This window comes from Meles meles, chromosome 10 (genome assembly GCF_922984935.1).
Source record: "Meles meles chromosome 10, mMelMel3.1 paternal haplotype, whole genome shotgun sequence".
NCBI lineage: Eukaryota > Metazoa > Chordata > Mammalia > Carnivora > Mustelidae > Meles > Meles meles.
Genome location: NC_060075.1, coordinates 38,043,457 through 38,067,973, shown reverse-complemented (window position 1 = coordinate 38,067,973; position 24,517 = coordinate 38,043,457). Strand labels below are relative to the sequence as shown.

Genomic DNA, 24,517 nt, shown 5'->3' with positions numbered 1-24,517 from the left:
TTCTTCTTAAGGGTCATAAAGAATGCAGCATGACCCTCTAAGTTATGCACCCTAATATAAGCAAAATGTAAAGATATTTTTAAGAAATCTTTGCTTATTTATTACCATATACCTCATTTCCTTCTTTAGCACAGTCCATTTGAACTCTTCAAACCTGACTATCTGAAAAATTTCTTAAGTCCAACTTTGATCCATTTCTTAAGTCAAACTTTGGTCCATCTCAAGTCACTTACCAGGCATGATGATATTAGAAAAACCCAACTTCCTCGTTATAGACACTCCGTGAGAAAATACTGATGAGTATTCTCTTCTGATTTGTTCAATGTCTCCATGTAAGAGTTGTAGGGAAACTGCTAAACCTAAAATAAATGAGAGATACCAGAGTAAAAAATAGAAGGACAGAAATAGCATGAATGGAAATCTGAACTTGCTTCAACAAGCCCGCAACTATAATAGCATTGTTTTAAACGAAAGGTTACTATGCAGACAAAATTTTTAAAAATCTATAGGAATAATTTCCAGAAAACATTTCTCCAACTTGACTCTCTGAGTTTTCCTGTGTTTAAGGAGGTTCATAGCGACTGGAAAAAACTTGAGCAGAACACCAAGAAGAGGAAGTCTCGTTTCAGCCCCTACACCCTCTTTTCCAGCAACCCCCGCCAGAAGGAAATGTCCTTGCATGAACACTTGTGCCAGCAACTGTCAGTGGCTACCTGGCCCTTGAAGACACTGATCTCAAAAGTGGAGTTCTCATTTCCTTTAACTCTATAAAACCTATGAATACTTACTGAACACCATAAAGGTAGACACAAAGATAAAGTCATGTAATAATTCAAGGATTTTAGGGATATTCATAGAGAATTTCTTAAAACATAAGTAACAGGGGTGCCTGGCTGGGGTAAGTGTCCACTCTTGGTTTTGGCTTAGGTTGTGATCTCAGGATCATGACACTGAGCCCTGCAAAGGGCTCCTTGCTCGGCAACAAGTCTGCGTGGGATTTTCTCACTCTCTGTCTCTGCCCTTCCTCCTGCTCATGCACACACTCTCCGCCTCTCAAATAAATAAACAAATAAATAAATCTTAAAAAACTTAAGTAACAAAGGTGGTTATAACAAAACCAAGATTATATTAATATTATGTGCATTAGAAATTCCTAATGGCATTATTTTCTGAGAAGAATTTAGCAGGATAGAGACCACTTTGACAAATAAAAGGGTATTTAGTTGGTAAAGTAGTAAAATTATCTTTTTTTAAACCCTAATTACAGTGACATCACTAGAGTGGGATATATAAAAGATGAATGATAAATTTTTCTTATCTATTTTCCCCAAATCTCAGGCAAGAAGTACAGAAAGGAAATTAATGTCATCTTTGTGAATATATTTGTATATTTCTGAGGCTACTTCTGTTTTTTAATTCCCTCTTGCTTTTCTTCTGTTATTTTAAACAAGAAAGAACAAAAAGAAAGTCCGTTACTTACATTAGTGATAGAAAATGAAGCCGATCAAAGCAGACTTATTTTTAAAACTTCCAGTCATCACTAAACGGAACTCAATTTTTTTTTCTTATCTATTTTATTATTTGTTTTTAATGAAAATTTTTAGGTAGTTAACATAGAGTGCAATGTTGGTTTCTGGAGTAGAATTTAGTGGTTCGTCACTTACATACAACACCCGGTGCTCATCACAAGTGCCCTCCTTAATCCCCATCCCCCATCTAGCCCATCCCCCACCCAAACCCCCTCCATCAACCCTCAGTTTGTTCTCTATGATTAAAAGTCTCTTATGGCTTGTTTCCCTCTCTCCTTTTTTTCTTTTCCCCCTTCCCATATGTTCATCTGTTTTCCTTCTGGAACATCACACATGAATGAGATCACGGTATTTGTCTTTGACTGACGGACTTCACTTAGCATAATACATCTAGCTCCATCCCTGTCTTTGCAAATGGCAAGATTTCATTTTCTTTAATGGCTGAGGAATATTCATTGTATATCAATATACTACACCTTCTTTATCCATTTATCAGTCAATGGACATTTGGGGTCTTTCCATAGTTCGGGTATTACTGATGATGTTGCTGTAAACATCAGGGTGCATCTCTTTGAATCCATATTTCTATATCCCTCGAGTAAACAGCTAGTATGAACTCAATTTTAAAATTTACTTGGACAGTGGACTCAAGAGGATAAAAAATCTGTGCTCCAAAGATTTTCTATCTATATCATTACTTACCACGTGCAAGCTATCATTCCCCATTCATAATTTATAGTACTTCAATATTATCTCAAACATGAACCATAAGAATGACAACAATCATGCTGGAATAAAAAAGAAATGCAAAGTGTATCCAGCACACATCTGCATTAGGATCTTCCCTTCATTCTCCCTCAACAGAGTGAACAAATAACAACAAAAGCTGTGTCTTGTTAGTTAGTTTGCTTGGTTTTCAATAAAGTGGTTAAAACATCAGGAAAATTTGTTAAAAAAAAAAAAGCATTAGGTCAGAGAGAAGATGGAGCCTTTCCTGGGGTTCAAACCTGACCTAAATGGGGCATACCCAAGGGTCAAAGACTAAAGAAGTGAAGGACAGGACAGGACTGCATCATTATGTCCTCATACTTTTCAGTGTGTGGGTCCAAGAGATTGTGTAAAAGAGTTATTATCAGAATTAGGTTAAATCTGGCGGGTACTCAGGAACGTTAATTAAATGTTCATTCCATTTTTACCTACCTTTCCTTTATCCCTCTCCCTGCCCACACTCCATTTGAGTTGGGTGACTGAAGGTAACACAGCGGAGGAGCACGTGCCCACAAGGAATGAAAGAGGGGAGTATGAGTGGTCTGGACAGTTTGACAGTGAAACAGTTGGTGCAGCTTCGGGATACTTTAATGCAGTGCTATTGGTTCCTTTTAAAACCCAGAGGCAGGAGGATGAAGACAAACTAACATGTGTTATAATCCATCTGTCCCAGCAGCTATTTCTTCCTGACTCACGCTCTCCCACTACCCCCACCTCATTACTGGTGTTTCTGTTCTCTACCCACTTCTGTCCTTTTGCCTTCAAAACACTCACCCACACCATCACCATCACCATTAACATCATCAGGAGTTGATATTTGTAGACTAGCAGTGTGTGCCAGACATGGTACATAAGAACAGTCCCTCCTGCAGGGAAGAACACTGCTCAAATCTGGAATACCAGAAACAATGCTTTCAAATACAGAATCAGATGGATTTAACAAAATTCTTGAGGTCCTGTAATTTTTTTGCAAGTGAAGATCAATTCACTAGGACTTCTCATCAAAGGATCTGACCAGAGACACTGTCAACATTTTGTTGACAAAGGAAGAAAAGAACTGAATAGTAATGAAAAGCAAAGACATCATGCTATTCGGGGTAGGGGATGGAAGAAGGTAAAGTGACTAGAATTCTGGTTTTGCCCTATTGGAGTGAGAATTCATTTAACCGTTAGCAATTTTTTTTTTTTTTTTAACGTAAGCTAAAACCTAACAGAAGATAAAACAATGAAAAAAGAAAAGCATTCAGTCAAAGGCAGTGCATAAGAAAATTCATGATAGGGGTGCCTGGGTGGCTCAGTGGGTTAAGACCTCTGCCTTTGGCTCAGGTCTTGATCTCAGGGTCCTGAAATCGAGCCCCACATTGGGCTCTCTACTCAGCGGGGAGTCAGCTCCCCCACCCCCCCACCCCCCACCCGCTGCCTGCTGTTCTGCCTACTTGGGATCTCTCCGTCTCTTTGTCAAATAAATAAATAAAATCTTAAAAAAAAAAAAAGAAAAGAGAAACTTCAAGATAGAAAAATAATATGTGTTAGGGAAGGATATATGTAAACATGAAAAGAGAACTACATCAATGTACTTACAGTAAGTGCCACAGAGATTAGAGAATGCAAAAGGATAGAGAGGACCCAATTAGGGGAAAACAGGGAAGAGCCAGCTTGTAGACGACCCAAGGAAATGAGGAAATGACAGGGCGATATCAGACAAAACACTATTGGCGGGGGGCGGGGGGGGGGGGATTGTATTTAAGGGTTAAACCTGTCCTAAAATTTGGTGAGAAGGTTTGGCAGTTTTCATTCTGGAGCTTTAGAAGATATAGATTAAAGCCCTAGGTGTAATGATTTCCTTTGTCTTGCTGAGTGACACCAATTTGGAGGAAAGGGGAAGGTTCTGCCATTTTGAGGTGCTTCGATTTCTTCAAACCAAAGAGCTCACAGATTGTCAAGAATTGGAAAGGCCGACTGAACTGAGGGCTTCACCACAATTTACTTGGCTCTTCCTAAATCATCAACTCAGTTTCCATTAAAAAAAAAATAATAATAAAGAAAAAAAAAACTCCACAACACTCAACAAGCAACGTTCAAGAGTGGGTGTACTTTCAATAAAACAAAAAACGTGATTAAGGGTGAGTCCACAAGTACTAGCCCACAAAAAGTCACTGCAATACCACTTATTTTTCCATCAAGGAAACTCCAGATTCTATTTTTATTGTGGCCCTTAATTACCATGACAAAAAACAACAGGTTGGGTAAAAGAATCAGCAGAACAAAAAGAAATAACGCATTAAGATGAGAAACTACTCATCACTACAAAGGAGAGATTCATCGAGTACTCACCCTTTCCAATTATCTGAGGATTACCCTGTCCTTTCAGGAATGGTCATTCATGACACAGGGTGTGTTCACAGAGCAGCATTTTTGTTTCTATTCTTTTCCTTTTCAGCTGACTTCCCTGTTCTCACCTTATACCTGCTATCTCTGGGGCTAGGACTTCTAACTAAAATTTTATGTGTTGTACACCTGAAACTAATATAACATGGTATCAATATACTCAAATAACAAGTTTTTAATTAAATTTTTTTTAAAGATTTTATTTATTTATTTGACAGAGAGAGAGATCACAAGTAGGCAGAGAGGCAGGCAGAGAGAGAGGAGGAAGCAGTCTCCCCGCAGAGCAGAGAGCCCGATGCGGGGCTCGATCCCAGGACCCTGAGATCATGACCTGAGCCGAAGGCAGCGGCCTAATCCACTGAGCCACCCAGGCGCCCCAGTTTTTAATTAAATTTAAAAAATAAAATTTTATTTGTACACTAGCTTAGTACTGCTACAATGTAAACTGCCCATTTTGGGTATACCAGTAACTTTCAGCTTGAGAGGAGGGTGGAAGGTGGGATATAAGGATATATGTGGTAGGGTTCCTACTCAAAGGACATGATAATCTCATACTGAACATAAGAAACACACATACAAATAAAATGTAAAGCAGAATGGGTTACGAGTATGATATGAATATTAAAATAAGGAAAAAAAATAAACTAAGGAAGCATTATTGACTGAGGGAATTTGAAAGTTCAGGGAAGGTTTTTTTGGGGAAAAAAAAACAGGAATATAAGCTGAAGAATCAGCTTATATTTCACAAAATATATCAATACTGTTTTACAGTTACTTTTTCCCAGTCCTTAATCTAAGTACCAAAATTGAAACTGCTAAGGGAGAACTGTTCCTCTTATTAAAAGAAGCAATCATTAAACTGAACATTTTTATCTGCCTAGATGTTTAAGAGCCAATTACAATGATTTGATATCTAATTCTGAACAAAGACATAGACATTAATTAATCTAGAGTCTGTCACAAAATAATGTATTTTTCACGATAAAGCTCCCCTTACAGAGCAGTAGTAGAGGAAAGAAAGACTTCGTATCTGTTAAATCAAACATGGTTGATTATTTGGTAGCTCCAATTTCACGGGAATTGAAGTTAACTCACTCCATAAGATGACTCCTTTTAAATTCATAAAATTCTGCACTTTTATATAAAAAATGCCAAGCACAGCATGATTTATAAGTAGCATGCAAAATTAATTTTAGACCAGATCAGCCATTTTACCACCAGTGAACCAAATAACATGTAGCTGTGACTGTACAGCAATGCAAAAATTAAAAAATGACAAATATATTTGATAAATACATGTTGTGATTAAGTGTGTAAGAAGTATAACATACAGCTTCATGACTCTGTCAAATGTTAACTTCTCTGTGCTCTGGTTTCCGTATCTGTAAAAATCAAGATAATAATGATACCAACTCCATAAAACACTTCGGGTGGTATCTAGCACAAAGGGAATGTTCAACAGTGTTGGTTGCTATTACTACAACTACCACTGCCCCTACCATTATATAATATCATTGTTTCTGTTTTTATTCCTTCCTACCATGAATATCAACAAATTACCTTCCATCAAAAAAATGTTCAGCATTCTCTAAGTGCCATACGTGAAGACAATTTTCCTTTCAATAGGCATGCCCACTTACCACTAGATTAAGCCAAGTGCTACAAATCTCCTGGATATTGGAATGATGAAGGTCTATGGAGGCTTTGGTGGCAAATCTGTCTATCATGAGCAATACTCAATTACCAGAGATTTGACAAAGACATAAGTGATAAATATAAGTAGGCAATGTGCACCTACATGTGAAGACAGGGAAATTCCTAATAGTGCAGGGGAAGCCAGAAAAATAAGCCATAATTAATGGAGGCCATAATTAATTACTCTTATTCTAAATGCAAAAGAAGTCATTGGAGAATTTTAAATAAAGGAAACATGACCCAATTTGTATGTTAAGTTTTCCCCCAGTATGTCTCCAAATACTTTTCCTACTCCTCTCTCTCCTCTCCTTCTGGTACTCCCATTTTGTATATATTGGTACACTTGATGGTATATTTTTCTGAGGTTCTGTTCGTTTTTCATTGTTCATTGGTGTTATCTGGCCAAAATGGGCCAGAAAGATAAAGAGTGGAACTGATGAGCACAATTAAATGATACTAGAGATATGAAGGCAGGAAATAATGGAGGCCATGCTGATATGGTTAAAATGGAGATGGGAAAAGGTGGTAAAAAAACCTACATATTGGCATACAAAAAGTCATATCTTCATAGTATATTAGATGTGGGGGTATGAGGGAAATCAAGGAATCATGGAAGACTCCCAAGTGTCTGACCTGAGAAACTGTAGAAAATGTCGCTGTGTGCTGAGTTGGGAAGATAAGAGAAGAAACAGCCATCTATCCTGTCTTTTATAAATGCATAATTGACCTTTAGTTGTGTTATTTTTATTTATTTGTTAGATGGGGAGAGAGAGAGAGCACACAAGTAGGGGGAGTGACAGGCAGAGAGAGAAGCAGACAGCCTGATGCTGGACTTAATCCTAGGGTCCTGGGATCATGACAGGAACTGAAGGCAAATGCTTAACCTACTGAGCCACCCAGGTATCCCTAGTGGTGTTATTTTTCACGACGATTTGGATTATGTTCTGCATCACTTGCCTTCAGCCTGAAGAACTTTAGTATTTCTTGCAAAGCAGATTTGTTAGAAAAAAATTCTTTGTTTTCGGTCTTGCCTTTATTTTGCCTAGAATTTTGAAAGATAGTTTTGCTGGATATAAGATTCTTGATTGACACTTTGGTGGCTTTTTTTTTTTTTTTTTTGCTTGTTTTTTAAACATTCAAATCTTTGAAAATGTCATCACTGCCTTCTGACTGCCACTGTATTTTATGAGAAGTCAGTAGTTACTTCCTGGGATTCCCCTGTGTACGATGAGTAATTTTTCTCTTGTTGCTTTCAAAAATTCTGTCTTTGTCTTTCAGCATTATTGCTATGATGTGTTTGGGTGTGGATCTCTTCCTGTTTACCATACTTGAAGTCACTGTGCTCCTTGGATATACAGATTAATGGTTTTCATCAAATTTGGGAAGTTTTCTGCCAGTGTCTCCAAATACTTTTCCTACTCCTCTCTCTCCTCTCCTTCTGGTACTCCCATTTTGTATATATTGGTACACTTGATGGTATATTTTTCTGAGGTTCTGTTCATTTTTCTTCACTCATTTTTTAAAAGATTTTATTTATTTGAGAGAGGGAGAGAGAGAGACATTAGAGGGGGGAGGGTCAGAGAGAGAAGCACACTTCCTACTGAGCAGGAAGCCCAATGCAGGACTCGATTCTGGGACTCCAGGATCATGACTTGAGTTGAAGGCAGTTGCTTAACCAACTAAGCCACTCAGGCACCTTTCATTCTTTAAAAAACAAACCACAACAACAAAAAAAAAAAACCCAAACAAAGAAAAAAACCAAAACCCAAAACAAACAAACCAAAAAACCCTTTTCCTAAGTCTCCACTTCAGGAATTCAAATTTCTCCCTACTCTGTTTCAAATACAGTCATTTCCTTTCAGGAGGGCTTTTGAAATTTTTCTCCTTATGAACTGCCTCTCCCCCCAGCCAAATCTTTGATCCATTGCTCCAGAGTTGAAGATGGGTACAGTGGTCCATTCTTTAGAGTGACACCTCTGCCTCACAGATAAGGGCCTAGGTTGGGGCAGTAATCTCTGGTGTTCTCAAGCTGCTGCTCTCTGTGTGGGACCTTCATCCAATGAGCAAGCTGGGGCACGGGCAACTGATGCCCCAGTATTCTTGGCCTGCTGCATCTCAGGTAGAGCCATTGTCCCATGAGTGGGGGTTGGGCAGAAGAAGGGAGACCCCCTACCTCACAGACACTTCTGCCAGAAATTTAGCCTCTGCAATTCAGAGCTAAGGGAGATGAAAAATGCTGGGATCCTTTACCTCTCAAATCAGAAATGGTATCCCTTGACTGAGAGTTCAGGGAAGAAGGAGTCCCATCTTCTTAGTCACATGTGCCTGGAGAAGAACATCCATCATATGGAGCAAGGGCAGGTGGGAAGGAGCAAGTGGGTTGTGGTGTTAGTGTCTCCAACTCTCTCTCCTTTTATCAAGATTTAGTCTGACTCTTGAATAAGTATCTCTTCATATGCTATATATGCTTGGAAAAAAGTTCAAATCTTATTTAAATATATGATCTTTACCAGTTACAGCTGTTTCAGTTTGGATTGCATCAATGTAGCCCCTGAGGCTGCTCCTCTGCAGTAAAACTCTAAAAATATTATTTTCTTAAAAATTTATTTATTCTAGAGAAAGAGCGAGAGAGCAAGTGGGGGAGGGGCAGAGGGACAGAATCTTCAAGCAGATACCCTGCTGAGTGCAGAGCCTGACCATGAGATCATGACCTAAGACAAAACCAAGAGTTGGACACTTAACTGAGTCACCAAGGCACCCCTAAAACCACTATTTCTTGACAGTATTTGCATAATTTGTGTTTGGGAGGTAGGAGCTATGGGGGTCAGGGGTGGATGGGAACAATTGTTAGGACTTCTAAACTTGAAGTACAAAATCACTAACATCATGAGGTAGCAGCAAAACCTGAAAAAGATGGTTTTACTAGATTCTTTCATAAAATCATCTTCAGTAAAACCTGCCTATTTCTAAAACATTTTGGACCTCATTATTATCAGAGCAAGAATATTTACTTCTATTTCTTCCTATGTGCTTGATTTTACAAAATCAATCAACAGAGTTTTGCTTTGGGTACTAGAATATTTTATGTGGAGTCTATAAGGTTATTGACTTTTATTTTATTTTTATTATTATTTCTATTTTTTTTTTTTTTTTTTTTTTTTTGAGAGAGAGAGAGACAGCACATGCACAAGTTGGGTAGGGGCAGAGGGAAAGAGAATCTTAAGCGAGCTTCATGTCCAGCACTATGCCTGACATGGTGTTCAATCTCACGACCCTGAGATGATGACCTGAGCCAAAATCAAGAGTCAGACACTCAACCAACTGAGACACCCAGGCATTATAAGATAACTGACTTTTAAAATAAATACAGTAAAACTTTCATCTAATGTAGGTCCAACTCAAGGCCAGAGAGAACTTTTAGGAGTAGATCCTGGCTGCATCAAGTAGTAAAACCTTGGTGGGATTAAGGGAGGTATTTACACAGAGAGGTCAGAGACAGGATCTCACAGTCTCTGAGGTGGAGGAAAGAAAGGAATCCAAATGTCTAGCAGGAGTGCTGTCAAGTGAAATAGCACTCTTGGAAAATGAGTGAATGAAGCAAAAGTCAGAAGCACCAGGAAGATGCTAGAATGTCAAAATGAGCCAGATTAGATAAAGAAATAAAATGAGAGCTGTGACAGCACCAAAAGCCTACTAAACGGTGAATTACATGATCAAGGGGCCTAGTTGCTTAAATGCTCTGTTCAGCAGGACCAGATTACTAAAGGACAAGTGTCCTTTAACACTGTCATCTTGAAATTCTAGACACTATATTATTAACATTGCCAATGCTCAAATTTGCAGAGGTCTCTCTTCTTTCAGAGGTACTTTCAAAGCCAACTTACAGTAAAAAAAAAAAGAGAGAGAGAGAGAAGAAAAAGATAAAGTAAAAGAAAATCACTTTCCTTTCATAATAGTCACACCTCTATTTCTGACTTTCACACCATATTATTCAGTTTGTGAATGTGCCTATTGCTGACTGTTTCCTAAATCAACTTAACTCATAGAGGATGTGATTTTGACACCACTGATAATCAAACAGTCTGACTCTAGGCTCACCTTCTGAAGATCATTTTCATGAGACCTCTGACTAGATAACCCTATCGATTGGGATGCCTATGGTCTATCATGCAAAAGGTGTAAGTATGAGCAAATACTCATGTAATTATAATTGCTAGTCCACAGATCGGCATTTCAAAGTTTGGGAAGACTTTAATGCTTTCTTTAAAGAAGTGGTTAGCCCATGGCTAAGAGAGCAAAAATAAGACCGAAGGAATACATAATAAGCTATGGAACATCAAATTAAAAGACAGAAGAGACATCTGAAACTGTTTACTTTCAGTGAGTCGTAACCAGAAAAGAAATTTACTACCAGAAATGAGGGATGGAGAGGGGCCCGCTGGCATGCAGTGCAAGCTGTAATTGTAGGAGTGGATGAGACCATTCAGAGGAAATTCACATTTCCTCCTTAACAGAGGAGAATCCTAACCTTAAAATGTCCTTATGATTCTGGATAACACTTCAATGGTATACATAAGGATTCCATCAAGTTTAAAACAATGTATGTTTTTTAACTGGTATATAATAATAATCATTATCATTAACTTGTAATTTTTTCAAAACACAAAGCACATAGTCACTGGCTGAAAACAATTTTTTAAAAAGTATAGAGAACATACTATAGGAGTATAACTTAACATCTAATTATTTTATTCAAATACTTGCTTTTATAACCTGCAAATTTTTTCTATATAGCAAATCCTCCAAACAGTATTTCTAGTGATTATATCTAGATTAGCAAAGTATAAGTAATTTGGAGAATAAAATCAAGTTCTAATCACTACTTCCATTAGTTTATAATTTGTTTTTTTTTATACTGCATGGAGCTTTAAAAATACCTTAAAGCATAATTTGATACCATATTTTGACCTCTTTTTTCTTCACTGTCATTAAAAGAGAATGGTTCAGATTAAAGGAAACTGAAAAGATATTACAAATGCATGTCATACAGTCGGGGTTTCTTTTGTCATAAAGGATGTCGAGAAAACTGTCAAAATATGAGTAAGATCTATAGATACGAGAGTTACATCAATGTTAATTTCCTGATTGTGATCACTGTGCTTTGGTTATGTTGCCATGTCCTGGAGTAGGCAGAGGGAAAGAGGAATCATGAGTGCAAAATGTTCTCAAACAGTTCAGGGGGAAAATGTATGTGTTGTGTGTGTGATATATGTATATATATTAGTATATGCGTGTGTGTGTATTATTTGTATGCTGTATACACACACACACACACACATCTGTAAACATTAGAAGCATTGAAGCAACCTTAGGAATTATACCAATTCAGGGGCACCTGGATGGCTCAGTGGGTTAAAGCCTCTGCCTTCGGCTCAGGTCATGATCTCCGGGTCCTGGGATCGAGCCCCATATCGGGCTCTCTGCTCAGGAGGTAGCCTACTCCCTGCCCCGCCCCCCACCTCTCTGCATACTTGTGATCTCTGTCAAATAAATAAATAAAATCTTAAAAAAAAAAAGAATTATACCAATCCAGTAATGCTATAAATGATTAGAGAGAGAGAGAACACGATCAAATATGGAGAGATGGATAAAGCAAATGTAAAATGTTAACCTTTGAGAAATTAGGAATTCTTTGTACTACTCATGCAAATTTTCTGGAAGGAAATTTAGTTGAAAATAAAAAACATTGAAAGAATAAAAAAGAGAGCATGGTTTAATAGTTTGGGAATTTCAACAGTGAGCAAAAAGTTCACATCCCACCTTTCTAGCCAACAGGTGGTGCCAATAAGTACCAATTTTCTTTTAACAATATTAGAAAGTAAAGTTTCTAAATGCAATGTTCAAATATCAGGAGCACTGATACAATCGTCAAGAATTCTAGCAGTTTGATAATACTGAATTAAATGACCAGATTGCCCTGTAAGGGTAGGATGTTCAACCCCAAAATGGAATCTAACTATCACAAGCCTCCTTTCATCTCAGCCAAAGAAGGAACACTGCTCTCTTCCTGCACAGAGTTAAGTAGTTCTCCCTGCATCTTTGGGCTCCTCATCTAGGTAATTCCTTTGAATTTTCTGTGGGGGTTAAAATGTATGGTTAGTAGGAATGCAACTGTGTACACTCATCTTGCGAAGGTTAAAAAAAAAAAAGATTGCAGAAATTGACCTGACTAGTCAATATGATTTCTTCTAGCTATAAACTACATGTGCAAACTTCAGGAAACAGGATTTCATAAATACACAGATAATATGAAAAGATTTTGAAGTTTCTTTCAGGACATACTGAACCAGAGCCAAGGATTTTTACACAATTTACTTCAAGTCACAAAACTGAATTTGCTTCAGTAAATCACACTGGCTCAGTCTTAGCTCACATTCCTAGCATTCAATTGCTAATGTCTATTGGAGGTGACATTTATAATAACCATTTGCTCAACAAACCCAAGCCAGGCTCATGTCATGAATATTTTTAGAATTTCAAATTCTTACAATATTACTGTTAGGATTTAAAATTCCCACAGAGCACAACTTTGGAAATTTCAAATTACTCAACCTAACTAAATCTAACCAGAGAGATACGTTAATTCAATTACTATTTTTTTCATCTTTAAAAGTTAAATGGATCACTTGCCATCTTCTCCCAGTTTCTAAACTCAAAGGTAGTGGTTAATGTACCTTTGCAACCTAAGTTTTAGGTTGGAGGAGGATAAAAACCCAGTTAGCTAGACAAAGGCCTTTATCTATTAAACAGACAAGATTACAACTCCAAGAGATAGAGGACATCAATGAAGCATAAAGGGCCTGGAAATTAGCTGGTAGAATTTGTACCCAAAACTAATTCAAAGTTTGTTTTTTTTTTCTCTTTTTTTAGTACCAGTGACCAAGGAATAGTGGGAGGAAAGCAGGAAAAAAACAATACTTGTTGAATGAACTCGGTTCTCTTGAAAACATCTGACTGCACTGCTTTCATTTAGTCAACAGTCCCATGGTTCAAGGAGAAAACAATGGAAACCAACATATCTAACCACTGTGGTGGTTTGAACATTAGGCACCCCAATTTCCATCTTCAATTCTGTGTATCCTTGCTACTCTCACTATTTTGTCTTTAAGGATTTTAAGTAACCTCTATAACCCAAAGTGGGACTCGAACTCATGTTCGCAAGATCAAGAGTTGCACTTCCCCCACTATTTTTAAGTAAGGCATTTGAGGGCCTCTCTCCCAATAACGATGCCAGATAGCTCCTGATTGTCTCTCTTCCTTCTTATAACTGCCTCTCTACAAGGAGAACAGATCAAGGTGACATAGAACAATGGTCCACCAACATTGACAGGTGGAAACGTCACTGGCAAAACCAGAGTGGAAGGCAGATAGATGCTGGCAGTGGGCAGCTGGCTGGGGCTCAGGCTGAAAAGAAGGAGTATGGACAGGGGTGGTCATAAGAACAGGAAAACAGGGCTCTGCAGAAGAAGCCAAGTATAAAGAACGTATAGCTGGCTGCCTAGTAATCAAAGTAGCAGAGCAGGGGACAAAAATGCGGGATGGATTCTGCCAAAGGTGAGTCCTTCATGCAGGGCTCTGAGTACAATAGCTGTTTTCACCCTTTCCAAAGATGCAACAAGCGGTTTGTCATTTCAGTATGATGGTTGTAAACAGACAGGGAGCACTCAGAAATAAGGTGGTTTAGATGTCACTTACTGGTAGTCTCACTCAGGATTCCAGCCAGGATAAGCGGTCCGGAGGTCAATAAAACTGGCAAAGCACATGGAATATGGGGAGCATGTCTATAAGCACATGGAACTTCCCAAGGAAAAAGAATGTGCTGCTCTTCCTTCCTGGAAGATCACATTAATCTATGTAATCACAAGACAATGATTAAATTGAAAAGTCCTAGAAGAGGTATTAGCAACCAAATCAGCAGAGACAAGATGGAAGACACTAAGTAGGAAGGCCTGGTGCAAGGATCTAACCTATCAATAATCCACCTACATCATTCTCAAAGTCTTCATTATGGAGATCAAATCAGGATTCACTCTGCAAAAACGAAACTGACTTAAGAAAGAGGTAGAATATTCCAGATGATGGCTCCAAAGAGAGTAAACAATAATAGCTAACAATGAACAGATACTTAAACGTATCAAGTGTTGTGCTACACGCTTTGTGTACTCTTTCTCCCCAATAACCCTCAGAAGACAGTATTACTATCATCCCAATAAAACTGTGATTCAAACTAGGACATCCGATTTCCACAGGCAAAGCTCTTAGAGGCTACCCTCTCTGTAAGACGACTCTCATCTATAAGCAGAGAGAAATGTGTACTTCAGCTTTACTGGAACCTAGACCTCATAAGATATAGAATCTGGATTCTATATACCTCTATCTGGAGGTATACACATCAAACCCCATCACTGAGACCTTCACCATGATTCAAGAGGCAACTGGGAATCACATCAGAGTCTGGACAATGATATATTCAAACAATCCAAGAACAGAGGAATTTCGTTCTGCATGAGGCATAGTAGAAAGAGAAAAGGCTTTGGAATCAATAGGAGTTGGAGGCAAAAATTCTATTGGAGCAGGCCAACACATGCTTCTTAGTCAAGACTGCATCTGTGATGATAAGGAGAGAAGGCAATGCATGGGGAAAATCACAAGGTGATGTAAAACTAACATTTTTTACATGTGTTTATTCACATAGGAGGTAACTGCAGGCAAATCAGGAGTAGTAGGACTCCTGGGGAGAGGCATGAAAAGAAGTGAAACAAAATCTTTATTTGTTTTCGTAAAGATTTACTTACATATTTGACAGAGAGAAAGCACACATGTGTAAGCAAGCATGTCGGGGGGAAGGGTGCTGGCAGGAAGGGGAGGGAGAGAATCTCAAGCAGACTCTCCGCTGAGCAAGGGGCCCAACATGGGGTTCGATCTCATGACCCTGAGACAGTGACTTGAGACGAAATCAAGAGGTGGATGCTTAACTGACTGAGCCACCCCAGCACCCCTGAACAAAACTTTTAAATCAAGTCCAGCACTATCTAACAGAATATGTTATTGGAGCTACCAATGAAATTAAAAATTTTCTAGTAGCCATGCTAAAAAATTAAAAAGAAAATTAATTCTAGTAATATATTTTATTTAACTGTCATCTCCATAATGGTGTCTTTCAACATGTAATCAATATAAAAATTATTAATGGGATATTTTACATTTCCTTTAAAGCACCAAGTTTTCACAATTCAGTATATATTTTATAATTGCAGCACACCTCGATCCCAGGGCTATAAGCCTTCTATCTAGTGCTCAATAGCCACGTGGCTAGTGCCCAATGAACTGGACAGCGCAGGGTTAGAGGGTAATTAATGATAAAAAACAGTCCATGGTATCATGAAACCCTGAAAGGTTTAGAACCAACCAGGATTTAGCTAGAAGTCTACTGAAGAATATGGCAAAATTAGTGTTAAAAAAGTGGCATCTCTGCCATCTTACCGAGGGTACATTTAAATTATATCCTTTGGTCCATACACTAGTGCTATTTTAATTCCATAGAAAAAGTGAAGACAAGTCTACATCCCATTTTCTAAACTATCTTATCACTTCTGGGGCACCTGGGTGGCTCATGGGTTAAGCATCTGCCATTAGCTCAGGTCGTGATCATAAGGTTCCAGGGTGGAGTCCTACATTGGTCTCCCTGCTCAGTGGGGAGCCTGCTTCTCCCTCTGCCTGCCACTCCCTTTGATTGTGCTCTCTATCTCAAATACATACATATGATCTTAAAAAGAAATAAAGTATCTTATATCTTCATGTTGTGTTCTACTACTACATTTCTTCCTGATGCTTTAGGGATTCTGCCCTCAACTGCTCCAAGTCTCTTGTTTATTCAGTGGTAGCTGGAGGACTTGGAGAGGAGTAGATAAAACCAAAGTTCCCTCCCCAACTCTTGGGAAAGGGAGGAGAAACTGACCTCATCCCTCATTACAACCTGAATGCTGCCACATGTGTGACTTGTGGATGCTTAGGGCTCTCACTGGACCAAAAAAGTTTCTGTCTGCAGTTACTTCTTCTTTGTGGGTCAGTTTGGCCTAGTAAGATGGGCAGGGTCTGAAAAGAAGGTGGTTTGAGTTTCGATTCTTGTTCTAAATTAGCAGGCAGGCTGGACTAGAACATAAATATCTACACTCAAGTTACTTTAAAAATGAGTCTTAAAAAAAAAACCACAATGCATTCAGTTATCAAATACATTACTTAATTTGAAGTTTTTTTCTTATGTCAATGAAACCACAAAGCTACCTAGTTTATTTTGCTTCGATATGAGCTTGAAGGGGGGAAAGGAGAGCAAAGAGGAGTCACCCAGTTTTGTCCACGGACCAAACTCCAAGACACCACTACATATGCTATATAATGCAGTATTTATGAAGCTACTAGGCTAAGAATACGTATCATGTATCATACATCACTTATAATGCTATATGCTTCAGTTCCCTTAACAAGTGTGCCTCCACTTTTCTGTAGATGACACTACAGTCAACCTGGTTCATCTTTCTAGTCAATTTCAACAGCGGAACCTGCACGTTTGTTCCCAGCACTGCTCCCAGCTGTAGACAGTGAAGCAGGTTTTTCTTGGACCTCACTGGCCAATTTCCATCCATCAGACCTACTCCACACAATACTCAGGAACCCAGGCATATTTGTCATTTGGGTTTTAGTAACTGGTCACAACTTAGAGGCCTCATGACTTGGCATTATTGAACAAATTCAGTTACTCTGCCTTGTTTCACACCGGAACAGAAGACATCTTTTAAACAGAGTTACAGCTACAAGCCTATCATAGGATTGTTTGCTGCACATTTTTAAAGTTATGAAGCGAATGCAGAGAAAAACAAAGGTCAGTTCATCTCCTTCTCACACAGATACATAAAACAAAAGGCCTGAAATGAAAAGTGGAGGGACACACTCACCTGCGTTGGAGCCCGTCAAATTGTAACGTGCATTCAGTTTCTTGATGATGTTCTCATGGATTTGGTACCACTCACTCTCTGTGTTACACCTAGAAAACATTAACACTCTGTTAAGCTTTGATAATGGATCAGATCAAACAATGACCTTACTAGCACACCTACTCTTTCTGGAATAACCACTGTACCGTACCTCCTTAAATCTCCTTGGGAACTCCCCCAAACTGGTCGGTTTTGGCATAACTGCCCCATGATAAGCAGGACGCCCAAGTCTAGTAAATGCATGACCACCTACCTCATGCCAGAAGGGGCTGTAATGAGCTCACAATTTATGAGGTCCCCCTCATCTCAAAATCTCAGAGGACGATGCACACAGTGAAAGGCAGTGCAGACCAAAAGTCCTACTCCCTGGATTTGAACCCTATTAACTGAGTTACAGCCTTTGGACAAGTTATTATGCTCCCTGTGCCTTGGTTTCTTCGCCTGTGAAAAGGGGGGTAATATACTACAATTAAATAAGTTTGGGTCTAGGATAATGCCAGGCATATACTCCATGCTCCATGAATCTAAGTTCTCATTCGTGGGTCTCTACCTACTGTAACATGACCGAGTTTGGTTAGCATCAGGACATAGCAAAACAAGCAAAATGTAACTGAGGTTAACACAATTTGCAAGGGGGCCATTCACATTTTCCCTTGCACTAAAGAGTAATCAAAGTTCCCCAGCTTTTCCTCTTCTGGGCAAAAGGGCATCTTTCTATCTTCTTACTTTCACAGCCATCTGTACCTTGTTCCTTCAGCTCTTGTCACTTGCTAGCTCATGCCATCTTTGTTAAACACGCTGTAGTTCACCTAGGAAACTTTTAAGGTCTTTGAGGAATGGATCTAGGACCTGTTGATATGTGTCCCCCTCGGGACTTTGAACTTAAAAAGCACACGATGGATTAATGAATGGATGCATGTCCCCTTGTCTGGCAACTCATAATGGCTCCTAAATATTGAGGCTGGTCATCCTTCCTTACTGCCGTGACTGTCCTGGTTGGGGGTGGGGGAATGCCTCCCTCATTTGAGTATGTTTGTAAATCACTACTAACTTTTATCAACCACATATTCTCCCTCCCAAGGGTCCTGAATATGAAGATTCTATACACTATCGATCAAAACGCTCCACAGTAGATTCCTTTTCCTTGTGATCTCGTCTATAGATGACAGTTCACAATTTAACTACATATTTATTTCATCACCATATGCTTTTCCAGGATGAACACAATGAAGGTCATTTTGGGGTCACGTAACAATAGGGTACCAGACGGCGCACTGAATCTTAGAAGGCAAGGAAATTAAGATGAAATGAAACCATCCCACCTGCTCAGCTGTGGACAACAAATTGCCATTTAGTATATTCTGCCTCTAGTTTTCTTATTTCAGCTCAGTGGGGAAAAAAGAGATGGCCTGCTTCCTATTAGTGAAGCGACTCCAGAATTCATGCTTTTAACCTACAAAACTCCATGTAAAATCAAAGCTCAAATATGTGACTGAAATAGCTTCCGGGCTCACATGAGGCATTTGTTACTGCTCCATATTTGAGACCCAGATGGGTTAGGGATTTGTTCACACTAACAAACAGAAGTTTCTTCGAAATTGTTTCTAACAGGCACTTCCTTAAAATGTTCTACTAAAATCACACTTTAGTCTTAACCTACAGTGACTGTTTGGATCAGCTGGCATGCTTCCTGAAACAGATTCATAATTCACTGAACTGGCATTTTTAAGGGGATCTCTTCTCCAGCAAGAATCATCTAAAACCTTATTTGATGCTTATAAAAAACCAGACAATAACAACCATAAAGAGCAACACAATTTATTGTTATGCGAGGGAGCATCTCCCATAGGCAGAATTGGACTTGATGGGTCTTCTTCCGCAGGCTACATAATCAAGGGGGATGGTGTGACCGCTGGTCCTGTTTTCCCAAAGGCAAGATAGAGTGGTTGCTACCCATGCCTGTAAAGACTACTCTAAGGAATGATGAGACTGTTTATAAGGAATTCTAGTTTTCTTAAAAAGCAAGGCCACACAATAGCATCATTATCACATTACTGGATGGTGGTGTCAAAATAACACCCCAAAGCTTAGGACCTTTGACATCTCAAATTCTGGAGTCAGTCCTGACTTCAAATCTGGTTCCTGTTCTTATGAACCCAGTGACTTGGGGCATCATCTAGCCTCTCTGTCCCTTTACGTGGAAATCAGAGCCAACAGCACCTGCTTCATGGGTACGTCATGAGGATAAAGTCATATGATATATGGAAAATGCTTAACATAGTTCCTCCCATGTAGTAAGCACACTGTAAACGGTGGCCATTCTCCCCAGAATTATTTCAAAAACACTGCATTTAATGATCACCAGGGGAGTTTGGAAAGAGGATTATCATGGAAATTGAGGGCCACCACATGATAAAAAGAGTAGTGTGTTTTACTACCCACTAGTTTAACTTAAAGTTTGCAAATTAAAATCAAGGTCACAGATTTTATCCCTCTTCAAAGAGAACAGACAGAATTGCTGGTCCTAAACCACAGGCTACAGACAAATCTTTGTCAACTAATTAGCAAATGTATGACATAGGTCCCAGGGGCACTGGGTGGAGAATGGGTAAATCCATGAAACCCTCCAGCAGTGGTCAAAAACCAATTTGAAGTCTATGTCCTACAGGCAGTGGGCCACTCATATGAACCCAATATAGGAAAACTATTGGCATATGTTGGGTGTATCAACTCCACAGACGGAAATGAAACTCAAGCAAGCTCGCTCATGGAGGTGGCCAGCAGTATGGTCCCCAAACCAGGAATGAGACCACTCCCCTACCCACTCCCTTACCCCAGAGTGAGGGAATTACAGTATGTCAACTCTCAATTTTCAAACCTATGGGAAGATGCCCAGGGCAGGGTGGTCTGAAACCATGTGCATTTAAAAAAAAAATCAACCAACTGATTTGGAGTACATGAAGTGATTTTCTTAGTGGAGTGCCAGAAGTTGAACTGTGTCTCCCCACAAAAAATAATAATAATAATAATAATAATAATATTGAAGTCCTAAGCTCTAGTACCTCAGAATGTGACCTTATTTCAACACAGGACCTCTACAGAGGTAATCAAGTTAAAAATCAGGTCACTGGGGTGGGGCTCCAACCTAATATAACCATGCCCTCATAACAGGTGGAAATGTGGACACAGAGATGAAGGCAATGCTGGGCAGTGCATCTCCAGATCACAGAACACTGAAAACAACCAGCAACCACCAGAAACTAGGAGAGAAAGGCACAGAACAGACTGTCCGCCCCAGCCCTCAGAAGCTATCAACCAAGCCACCACCCTGACCGAGGACTTGCCACCTCCAGAACTGAGATAATCACCTCCTGTGGCTTAAGCCTCCCTCCTCTTCGTTGTACTTTGTTGGGCAGAGCTAGCAAACTCATAATACATGAAAGAAAAGGGAAATCAACTACTTGCACCTTCTGTTCCGAATTCTAATTAGTTTGTGTTAAAAACTATGTCCGTTTTCTAAGAATAAATGAACTGAGGGTAAGGATAGGTTCGGTTTTTATATTCAGAGGAAGTACTCTGTGACATGGATGGTCCACCCCATGCTAATGTGTTTGTATTCTTGGGTTTTGATTTCACAGGTCCTCTGACTGCTGAGGGGGCTCGCCTGTGGCAAGTCTCCACATTGAGTTTGGGAGGGGTGGCTCATGAACTCAACCCTGCCCCCTGTTCTTCCATGACCCCCCCTGGAGTGATCATTGCCACATGGCATCCACACGTGCCCCAGCTCCTGCCCTAGCCCCTCCACAGGCGTGCTTCTTACATGTACACCTTCAGGATGAGGTCGTCTTTTGTCTCTCCAGTCAGCAGGTCGGCAATGCTAAGAACTGCACAGCCAAAGGGTCGCCGGTATTGGGCGCTACAGGCATTCTTTTTCTCTCCTGCTCCCATTCGACCTGTTCAATGGAAAAGCAAACATGACCCATGCAGCCGCTCGACCAGTGCACCTTTGGCGGATACAGAGACCCTAACCAATGGAACTGGGCATTGAAGGGGCGCAGGAGATGTTGCTTCAGTTCTTGACTCTCCTTTCCAGGCACCTCGCTGTGTGACCTCCGGCTCATCAATGAAACTCTGGGCACCAGCTATCACCAAAGAAGCATGGAGACTTGAACTGTTCCTCTGTTTGGGAACACTTCCCCAAGGATTCATGAAGACAACCCAGGAGGTTCAGGTCAATAAATGCAATAATGGTGTCATTTCATTTTTCTATTTTTGAAAAAATTTCCATACTTAAAGAACTATTTCAAATATTTCACCTTTGAAAGGAAGCAGTGTGAGATTCCCTGAAGCTAAAACAAGTAAGCAAAGATGATCAAATGAGTGTGCAGGTCCCTTTCCTGACCCAGGGCTCAGGCTGATTACAATTCAGCCATTGGCTAAAATCTCCCAGGATGCTTTTCACTCTGACATAGTTTCATCTTGTTTCAATTGTTATATATTTTTAAATATGTTATTGAGACACTGTTTTAATTTATTATTATATTTGCCAATGGATAATTTTGAAGACAGAAAGCAGATAGGATTCTGAAGCTGAAATATAATAAGTTAATGTGAGGAAAAATAATGAAAAAAATATGCAAATCTGTTTCCAGATGCTTGGCTACGAATGGGTATAGAAGTTGTTTTCCATCTGAGCAAAATTCTCCTATAGCACATCGAGAGGACTCCAGCACTTCCCAAAGCCGATGGTAAATGGGTACCAAAAAAAAAAAGTGGGGGGGTGGCAATATCTAACTGGCTTTCATCTATCAGTAATACAGTAAAATTACCACACTAATGCATCATTTTTAGAGAAATGCTTACAAATAGCATGAAAACATCTCATTTTATCAATTAGACTCAAAACTAGAGAACAGGCCAGTTGTTTTTTAGATGTGCAAAATTTAAAGAATCACGTTTTCATGACCTGATGCTTTAATATGTGGCTAAATTTCAACCCATGTTTTAACATAAATTACACTGGCAAATCAAACATGTCATGTCATACTTGAATTTAACAACCAATTATACTTTACTCACAAAACTCACAAATTTAAAACTCTGATCACTAGTGAAATGGGAAAAAAAGTCTACAGTATCTCTATTTTAATTATTTTTACAGATTGCACTAGGATGAAATGTATCCTCCTATCTTTACCAACATCACAATTTATGTTTCTTGCTTAATCATTCCCTGGTAAATGCAAGACAACAGAATGACTCGAAGATTCCCGAGTGGAGTATTTCAAAAATCACTTAACATCACACAAGAAATTTAGTTGTAAAAAGTAAAAACAAAACCCCTGAAACTCTCATCACGATTACTTCCACGGACTCCTCTAGCTCTAAATTCCTGGAAGTTCAGGTAGGGGAGGCCTAGCACCCTGATTTTTTTACCCTCTTTGGCTACAACTGCAGAAAAGAAAAAACTGTAGGTATCTGGGGGAAGACAGTTGCATATAGGGGTGCAGACAGCCATCCCCTGCAACTTGAGAAGATGGCAGGAAGGTTCCAGTCCCTCTCTGATTGCTGGGCACCATTACTCCTGGGTCCTCACACCCCTCATGCCCTCAGACCCTCAATTTCAAGCTTTCTTTCTCATGTCGGCAGGCACCACCCTTTGGATACCAAAACCATGGTCGGGTCCTGTGTTGCAAAGACTACTTGATGCCAGGCCAGGCGTTCCCAACTCTAGAATTAATAAAAGTTCACAGTTCTGGTCAGATTTCCAGGAAAATTCTCAAAGCAGAAAGGAAGGTAGGCATAGGGAAGGTTAAAAAATATTTAGTAATATTTAGTAAACAGTTTTAGCTACCAACTAAAAGCCAAAAAGAGAAACAGAGAGGTGGTAAAACCTTTAGCCGGGTGGCCACGAGGATATAGAACTATTTATTTCTCTTCTTTCCCCCATCCTCTTCTGAACAATCAAAGATCTGGGCTCAGTTTCTGAGGCAAGGTGCCATCGCTCCCGTTCTCTGCAGCCAGTGAGGGTCAGCGTACCCTTTTCTTACTAAAGCAGATACAAGGGACATTCTAGAAGAAGTAAGAGGTATCTGCCCCTAATAGACAAGAATCCTCCGCTCCTTAATTTCATTGCAGCAGATGAAGCCTTGCCTTCTTAGAGTTTCTTACCTTTAATCTAATTTCTTCCCAGTCTCAAAGTGTCAAAATGGTAAAAGGGACCCACCCGATCATCAGGCAGCACTTGCAGTAATCTCAGTGTCAAGCTGAGACCAAAGCTCAGGGGGGAAAATGGGTAACAGGTAATTTCCAATTCAATGTTCATTCTGATGGCTTAATGATCATAAAAATCTTAGGAAAAAAAATGTAATCACTAATCTAATGCCGCCTATTCGAAAGGCAGCCGTGTGACTGGAAACATGCACACGGCTTCCGAGGCAGTCAGGGCCTCCCAGACCCTGGGCGAGCAGGGCCTGGAGCCCCCCTGCCACATGTGTTTCTACCACCCAAAACGGGCAGATATCTTCTAAAAAGTTCTGAAAGCAAAAGGAGTTTTTCTCTTGATACTGTAGAAGATTACATTCAAATGCAACGTTCACATGAAGGCATCCAAAACCACATTTTACATAAACAAACGGCATTATGAATTTGAATGAAAAGAACACACTCACAAAGAATTATCTAACAAACTGCCCTCCCTGCCCCTCTGGGAACCTAAAATCTTTCTCTCCTAAATAGTCAACAGCACGCATTCCAACTTTCTCAATATTTTTAAAGATTCTTTCCAATTTTTTCACCATATATACTCACTTATAAGAAGAAAATTAAAACGAAAAAGTTTACTTTTTTTTCTTTTTATTTCAACAGCCCCTCAAATCAAAAAAGAGCATACAATGAAAATGGGTTTTCAGAACTTTTATGAGAAAAAATATATGGAAAATCTATGTTAGGATGGCAACATGTTTTTATAGTCTCTCTCAGCATACAATGTGGTTATCAGATGCAAAAGAGGAAAGACTAGAAAAATAAAGGTCACTATGCAGGATTGCATGGCAAGACATGACTATGGGGTAGAAGTATTCCCAA

The 24,517-nt window shown here is 39.4% G+C and overlaps 1 protein-coding gene across 4 annotated transcripts in view; it reads right to left on the bottom strand.

The window, feature by feature from the left end:
• Nucleotides 1–24,517, bottom strand: part of DOCK4 (dedicator of cytokinesis 4) — a 432,562-nt gene that overhangs the window by 168,655 nt on the left and 239,390 nt on the right. For all 4 annotated transcript variants that reach the window (XM_046020394.1, XM_046020397.1, XM_046020396.1 and 1 more), the window contains exons 11-13: nucleotides 21,252–21,384; nucleotides 17,393–17,481; nucleotides 234–359 (exon numbers count right to left, since the gene is read on the bottom strand). In XM_046020394.1, coding sequence (XP_045876350.1) covers nucleotides 234–359; nucleotides 17,393–17,481; nucleotides 21,252–21,384 — 348 coding nt within the window. The remainder of the gene's footprint in view (nucleotides 1–233; nucleotides 360–17,392; nucleotides 17,482–21,251; nucleotides 21,385–24,517) is intronic.